The sequence below is a fragment of the Dreissena polymorpha genome, chromosome 6 (genome assembly GCF_020536995.1).
Source record: "Dreissena polymorpha isolate Duluth1 chromosome 6, UMN_Dpol_1.0, whole genome shotgun sequence".
Lineage (NCBI taxonomy): Eukaryota > Metazoa > Mollusca > Bivalvia > Myida > Dreissenidae > Dreissena > Dreissena polymorpha.
Genome location: NC_068360.1, coordinates 104,478,502 through 104,487,089, shown reverse-complemented (window position 1 = coordinate 104,487,089; position 8,588 = coordinate 104,478,502). Strand labels below are relative to the sequence as shown.

Genomic DNA, 8,588 nt, shown 5'->3' with positions numbered 1-8,588 from the left:
ATTGATCGGATCACACACGGCATACCCATAACATTATGTAAAAAAACACGTTCTGCGCGTCCTTAAATTCGTCGTCCGAAGTCGGAAAATGTATTTCCATGTATATTAAGTCAATTAAAGTGTCAGTCGCTGCCATTGTCTGTTTACTCTTCGAAATTGTCAAGGTCGTCGATGGTGTACATGTATGTTGACATCGACATCATTTTGTCAGGAGCAATCGCCGCCATATTGGATTTTGATCATTTTCTTTCGAAAATAAAATGAATTATAGTAAAGTTAAATCTTCTTTTCGCGGTCGTTATGTGTTACAATTCGCATGCTGCGTAAAATTGAATCGAGGCATATGGTGATATTTTTACTCGTTTTACAGTTTGTGTGTAAATTTTTTAAAGACTATTTTGCGTACCAGAACAAATACATATATATCACTACGCATCGTAAAATTCGTTAGATTTTAAGCGCTTTTAAGAATCAATTAACATTATTGTTAAGGTTATTAGATCTATTTATGTTAAATGTCACGTTCAAAAAATCAAATGGGATAAATAGAATACTAAGACTAGCGTTGAATACAGAGAAGTGTATGTTGCTCGGCTCGAACACCGAAAGCGCTCGCCAAGGCTCGCGCTCCCGGCGTTCTAAGCCTCGCAACATAAATTTCTCTGTATTCAACGCTAACCTAGTATTCTCTATATTTCCACTGAAAACGGATCCGGTACGCAGTAATTGGGAATTAAGAGCAAGCGATGCATCGTTCATTTTACATACACTATGTATGGTTTCAATTCTATTAAACATGCACGTCCGCTTCAGGGCATGGCAACAAATTGAAATATAGCACGCAGCAGTAATACATGCTCATTCTCATGCAATGCGATTCAATGTAGTAGGAGTTTGCACTTACATATTCACGAGTCTTATAATTCAAAGTATCTATTCTTTGTGTAATCCCACCGCGTTCGATCAAAAGTCAAGAAAAAATCTGTTCGTCGATCTGTAAACTTGTAAGTCTTACTTAAATTAATAGCGCGTGTTTTCGATGATTCTGACAAGAACGCATAGCTTGTCAGCTGACCAGTGGAGATGCGATATCAATGCACAAATTGCATATAGCGATTGTATTTATTTATAATGGTACTTAGGTTTGTGTAAAATTGCATACTAAAGAAAGATTTATTTCAAATGTAACCTTTATGTAAAAATTTACCCCACATAAGTGTTTTGTTGCAATAATAATGTTAATTTAAATGTAACAAGACATGATAAAAAAAATAACAATTATGTTAAACTTTACATGACGTAATTGCTTGGTTACAGTCATAATTTTATTTTAAATGTTACGACATGATAATCGGTTACAACGATAATAATTATGTTAACCCTTACACGACAAAATGCTTTCTTTGACGTAGTCAATCACTCCGGCTTGCAGCGGATGTTGGTGACCACTTGGCGTCATTGCGGACACGGCAGCCAAGATGCGCAGCTCTACTACCGGTCTTGTACACCAGCCGACCGTCCATCGGGACGCCTCTGAATCCCCTGTTTCAAAACGATATTTAAAGGAATTTATTTTGATATCACCAAGAGAGAAACCTTTATTAATGTTCGAAAATGTTTTGTTAGATGCACATTCTATAAAAGACTGTTCAATAAGCACAATACACTTCAAAACATTCACAGAAATGCTTATAAAAAAATTCGGACGGTAAATATTAAACAGTTAAAGTTGAAACTCGAACAATGTCTTCAGTAATACATGGGGCAGACACATAAATTGTGGCCAAAATCTTCATTTTTTGGACAACATTGACCTTAAACCAGCATATCTGACTCATGCATTATGCTTTTTTTATTTCCTCAACATTTCAGATATGTTCATGAACATTCGTCAATGGTTATATGACATATAGAGCGGTAACGAATGTGTAATGGACAGAATGACAGACGGATGAATGGCCTGACGGACTGATGTATTTTCCGTCACGTTGCCAAATACACAGGCAAATCAAAAGGTGGCATCACCAGAGTTATGATTTGTTAAAGTGATATTATGGGTATCGAGCAGTTTCTAGGTGTCTATCGCAACCGTTGTTTACTTGTTGATGTTTTCACTTCATATACACTTATATTTGTTAATGCAGCATCAAAATACTAAAACAATATCCCGGAAAGTGAAAAATAATGCATGTGAATATCAACCGTACTTTCGTTTGACAACTGATCATGCATGTACAACGTGAACCTAAATAAAGTTTAAGTGCAGATTCGTTCATACGACACAATGACACAATTTTGTTTTACGAATCATTTTGGCTTAGAGGACTGGGTGAGTCACGTAAGAATATCGAATATAACATATATTTTTATAAATAACTGGTAGCAAGATGAGTTGCAGATATTTGGTCAGTAACCACATTTTAACTAACTCTTTTGACCTGTTAATTCTTTTTAGCAAAATTCAACAGTGAAAAATGCCCATAATATCACTTTATTATGTTCTTAATATGAAGATGTTAAACTCAATTATGAATTCTTAAGTAGCCCTTTAAATTTCCAGTAACATTTTTTGCTTTTTGGAAAACATGTGAATAGTGCAGTATTTTTTTTATTCTTTGAACAAACAGATTATACATGTATATAAATAGATATGATTTTTCTGAAATTATAATTGTGATTCGTTGAAAGAGTTGCCGCAATCGGTTTTTACATATATACCACAGGAAAGCACGCAACAAAATACCACCCATACCGCGTATCAGTGTAACTGTAAATCCATTGTAGCCCAGCCGCTCTCCCAAAGGTGTCGAGGTGTCGCCTATAGCCTTCAATATGACGTCATATGATTTCGTATTACGCGGTATGACGTATTCGGGATCGGGTGTGCCGGAAAAGACGTGTAACGTGACTTCAATGGTCCAAGAAGCGGCTATTGTATATAAAAACTTTGTGCACATAAAACAAGTAGTAAGCTAACTGTATGCGAATTGTGCGTGTGTGCCTTATTGATAATTTAGACTTACTTCAGTTGTAAAATAGTTCGACTGGAACAGTCAGTTTTTCTGTTATGATTGTTTACAAACTTTACATCTATACATAAAGGTGTATACCGAATTTATACACAAAAAGTCTATACCGACATCATATACATATAGGTGAATACCTGCCACATATACATATAGGTTTATATACCGACATCCCTTGCATATGTGTGAATAACGTCCTAATATATATATATATATATATATATATATATATATATATATATATATATCACATGCTATATCCTGTTTTCAATGTAATACAACCATTACATATTTTTTTATATTACACATGTGTAATACAACATTTTTAAGCGTTTTCATTGTCTTAGTTTTCGTTTATTGACCAATTGCATTTTGTTATGTTGCTGAAATGACGTTGCAACGTCAAATGACGTCACGAAATGTAAGCAACATTCGGAATTTATCATTATGTTTGCGTAAATATTTATTTAATTTGCTCATTTAAAAGCATGTGATAAACAAGATCTGACACTCGTTGTCATATCATACCATATTTTATTAAACTCGTCCAGGAAAAGCGTTAGTAAGCTCGACAAAGGCTCGCTAACTAACAAAATTCCTGAACTCGTTTACTAAAATATGGTATGATATGACAACTCGTGCCAGATTATATATATATATATATATATATATATATATATATATATATATATAAGATCTGGCACGGGTGTCTGTGTGTGTATATATATATGTTTTATTTATTTATTTATTTAATTTAAATAATCATAATTAATAATTTAATTTTATATTAACATTATTATACATTCTTTATGTCTGTCGTTCAAATGACAATTGAAGGCAAGAAGATGAGTTCATACCGCATGCAATTTCCGTACACGTTACGGACCCATTGTAGCACCAGAATGTATTGCATTCGTCTTGGAACACCGCACCATGCGCGTACACTTGTCTCTTGTAATAGCAGCCTGTAAATAAGTGCACTTTTTTCAGATACTCTACTCATTTGATAATTTCGAATTCAACGATAGACAAAACAAAAATCAATATAAGACAACCAAAGATCAGAAATATACAAAGTGGTCGCATCCTTGAGAGGAATATTTCTCCATTGTTGGCATCGAAATTTAAAAACTATTGTGCAATAATCTGGGTTTGTCATACCACAAAAGCTTATATCGACCAGATAAAAAGGTGCCTGATATAATCAGGTAAGTTAAAAGATAATATATCAGTCTATGTTTGGAGGTACATCATATTACTCGGAAACTGCGCAAGCATTTAAATGTGTCATTTTAAACACGTAAATATTAGTATGATCTACAGGTTTTATTTCAAGAAGCATACATGTAGGACACATATCAGAACGCCGATTCTGCGTCGAACATCCGGCAATGATCGAACATGCCAGAGAGAGTTGCAGCAACAGATGCATCTACAAACATGCAATAAGAATGCTTTTGATTTATTATCATAATGATGACCATAATGGTGTAAAGGATGACGGTGGTAATCATGTTAAATTTGGAGCCGAGATGACAAGGAAGATGATAGCGATTGGAGAAATTTTAATGCATTTCGCTGCTACACAGCGTAGTTTTATATAGCAATAATTTCAAAAAGTTCAACGCATCGTTTCCTTTCAATATGGTGATTGCTTGAATTATATTTACGTATACTTATAGCTGAAAGTATGGTTATGAATGCAGCCGAACTTTTTTCAAAGTCATTTGAAAATGCAAATGCGACTTCGATATATCCACAGTTCGACGTATCCGAGCTTGAAACAACGTTAAATGTAATTATTTTCTATGATTGCCATAAATTAGGGTGAAACAAATGACAGTTATATACATTATTTAACGAAATATTTTATTTGCGTACACCAAAATATACACAAAATGTTAAGCACAAATTTAACATGTTACAAATGTGTTGTCTTAAGATGACGAGGTTATTATAATATGCTTATGTGCCCGTTTCCTGAAATCTACACGCTTTTTCTTTTCGTTCCTCGCTCTTGAACGAGTATTTTAAAAATGCGAAAAATGTTAGAAAGCTCCTTGAACGTTCTTACAAATTATAACCATAACGTCACGTGACAGCGAGAATGAAGCTCGCTGCTGATGTGGAATAATGGTACGTTAGTTTCCACATCGTTGTCACTATAATATGTTACATGATTTAATTATATTTTTTATTATATTATATTAACATATCGAGGTTTACACTAACGATGAGGTTTTCGCTTATTGTCAAAATAATAAATACGCAGGAAAAACGTAGGCATTATGCCTCAGTGAAATGATCAACGTGTATCATTTCACTCGAGTTAGAATGAAATTATCAGGTCGTCGTTTACTATTTTACTATATTCACAACTGATTCAATGCTTAGTACGAAATAAAAATATTGTATGGTTGTGGAATTCTGACTCGCGTTTTGGCAATTATATATTTTAGTTCAAATTTCTTCTGCCTATTTCTTCCGTATGTCACACACAGTAGTTGAACTAGTAGTTACAGAGCTAAACAAGCAAACCTTTGTAAAATGCATTTGAACAAACTTACCTTACTTTATGATCAATAGCATCGCTAAGCAAACTTATTATAATACAACGTGGACGATCGGTATTTATATAGAGTTTGAGTTGCATTAACGTGACGAAAGAGAAATGCTAATCTTAAAGGCTTTGGAATAGATGGAATTTGCGATAAACCTTTTACATTTGACTTAAATAGAAACAATATCGTGTCTATAAGTAAGCTTCAGCGCTATATTTTTCCTTTCGTGTAGAATTATTGTCTGACCTCTCAACTCAGTAGTTTAATATTCGGATAATGTAAATACATATGTCTGTATGGGCTATTTCTGCCGATAAGCCTTTAAAAATCGAGATAGATTACGACAGGCATTTCCCATGACAAGTAATTATGTTGCAACTTCTGCCGATTGCATTAAGTTATTATACATGCGCTAACGAATAACACAGCCTATGTAATTCACGCAATTAATGTGCACTATTTAACGCATCAGGTACGTCAACAGCATCTTGCGGTGAGCTTCAACTTATTGTATTACGCATGCGCATTTAGAGAAAGTTAAAACTATCAGACCCCTATATATTATAAATAACATTTGCGCTTTTTTATTTACAAAAAATAGGTGTTTAATAATAAAACCATTTTAATTGATATTGTGTTTCGGCATTGATATATCAATACCTTAAGATATATATATTTATATTTTTTTATTTATTTATTTTTTATTTAGGGCTAATGAACCTTGCTGCTGTCATATATACTTCACAATGTCAAATTAATGTGTACGAATAAACATTGATTAAGTCACTGTTGAAGTAATATCACATTCATCCTCGGCAGATCTTTTCATGTTCTAGGCCTCGCATTAAAAACTTTATCTACTTTATGTTGTATTCAATGCTATCGTAAAATTATATTATCGTACCATAAACATATTGATTGCTTTCACTTATTTATTTATGTGTATAAATGATTGATGCATGTGTATCACTTCTCACTCCAAACATAAACAACCAGCGATAATGAGTTAAAGCATGCATAACATGCATTTACGTGAGTGAGTATTGATTGTATTATTTCATTACTTTGTAAGCAGATCTATTATTATTTAAACATGTACACTTTTTATGTCATTGACCTATACATTTTCATGTCTTTATAGTTATGATAACATACAGGTACTTTCTATTTAAACACTGAAGAATATAAGCTCCATTCGATTTTTATCAGTATTGTTTCTGTTTTGCATTGACGTGGCGAAATCGTTACTTACTGACAATTTATATTTTCCGACAAAGTGAAACCGATAAGAGGAAGAGTTTAAAACCGTAAACCATAAGATAAACAGTTGCAAGACCGATAACAATAATAGAAACAGTTGTAAGACAGTAAACAATGAGAGTAATAGTTGTAATACCACTGACAATAAGACGAATAGTTGTAAGACCGTAAACAATATGATAAATAGTTGTAAGACCGTGAACAATAAAACAAATAATGATAAGCCGTAAACAATGAGAAAAATAGTTGTTAGACCGTAAACATTATGATAAATAGTTGTAAGACCGTGAACAATAAAACAAATAATGATAAGCCGTAAACAATGAGAAAAATAGTTGTTAGACCGTAAACAATAAGATAGATAGTTCGAAAATATAAGATAAATAGTTGTAAGACCGTAAACAATATAAGAAGAAAAAGTGGTAAGACCGTAAACACTCAGAGAAAAAGTTTTAAGTTCGTAATCAATAAGATGAATAGAAGTACAACAGTAAACAATAAGATGAGTAATTGTTAGACCGTAAACAATACGAAGAATAATTGTATGATTATTAATCGACTTTTAAAGCATTATGAAAACTTTTACAAATAAAAACACTTCACGTAAGCCTACTTTAATTCATATTGGTACCCAATTTGAATCAACCCTTAGTAAAGCATATAACCTATTTTCGTTCTATTAATCTCAGCCAACTTTTTAAAATACGTATATGCACATCAGAAATGACCTTTACATAACACCCGCAGACCCAAATGAATACATTCCATTCATTTCATCGGCTGATTTGAGCATAATCTCCCGGAACATTGGCAACATCACCGCGTCTTTGTAGTATAGGATGTAACACTTATCTGTGTAAGGAAATGTGGACTTCTCTCGGCATGTTCATTATGGCTCAGATACAATTACGAATCCATCCCCAAGACTTTCAGGGTCAGTGCTGGGTCAGTAAATCGTCCGGGAAACACATAATGTACTATTAATAGTCTCCTGTTTTGATAACACAGTATATCTTTCAATATATCAAATAGCACGATTGTTTGGGAAATAAATGAATGAAAACCTATCGGTAAATGCAATTTGTATTGAATTGTGAGACAAAACTACCAAAGTATAGTGTCCATAATAGAAAAGAAATCGTTTCCGAACTCGGGGTACAGTTAAGCCTAATTAAGAGTATGGCCAATGGCCCATCGAGCGTAAATAACACAGTGGGACTTCAATTTTCCACGGGAATGTATCGTGGTTTGATGTTCTAGTTTCAAGACGCAGTGGGATTTTAAGATTCGCGTCATGCGAAAAGGGACCTATGCAATATGCTGCCAACGAAGCCCCAGTCAAGCATGTGCGTTCGCGCAGTCCTGTCAGTATATATATATTCCGAGGAGATTCCATGTGTGTGTGTGTATTTCGATGTTAATGAGATCCCTCCGCGCCTGAGGCTGCATTATGTGCGGACCCGGAGTGTGTCCCAGCAATCTTCCTAATCAAAGTTTTAGACTCACTTAAGTTGGGACGAATTTTGAATGATAGCTGCAATTACCAGCTATTTATTGTTTACTGAAATATTTTTAATTTTGAGGTGATCTTGTGCTGTGTGTGGGGGGGGGGGGGGGCGGGAAACCGGAGCACCCGGAGGGAAGCACACCTGTCCGGTATGGTGACCACCAATTTAACTCACATGCGACGGGAAGGGGAATAGAACCCGGGTCGCCTAGGTGAGAAGCGAGCGTGCCAACC

The 8,588-nt window shown here is 34.2% G+C and overlaps 1 protein-coding gene across 1 annotated transcript in view; it reads right to left on the bottom strand.

The window, feature by feature from the left end:
* Positions 1 to 1,375: 1,375 nt before the first annotated feature.
* The window catches only part of LOC127835966 (uncharacterized), a 47,018-nt gene continuing 39,805 nt past the window's right edge, over positions 1,376 to 8,588 (bottom strand). Inside the window, exon 5 of the mRNA XM_052362384.1 lies at positions 1,376 to 1,542. Coding sequence (XP_052218344.1) covers positions 1,376 to 1,542 — 167 coding nt within the window. The remainder of the gene's footprint in view (positions 1,543 to 8,588) is intronic.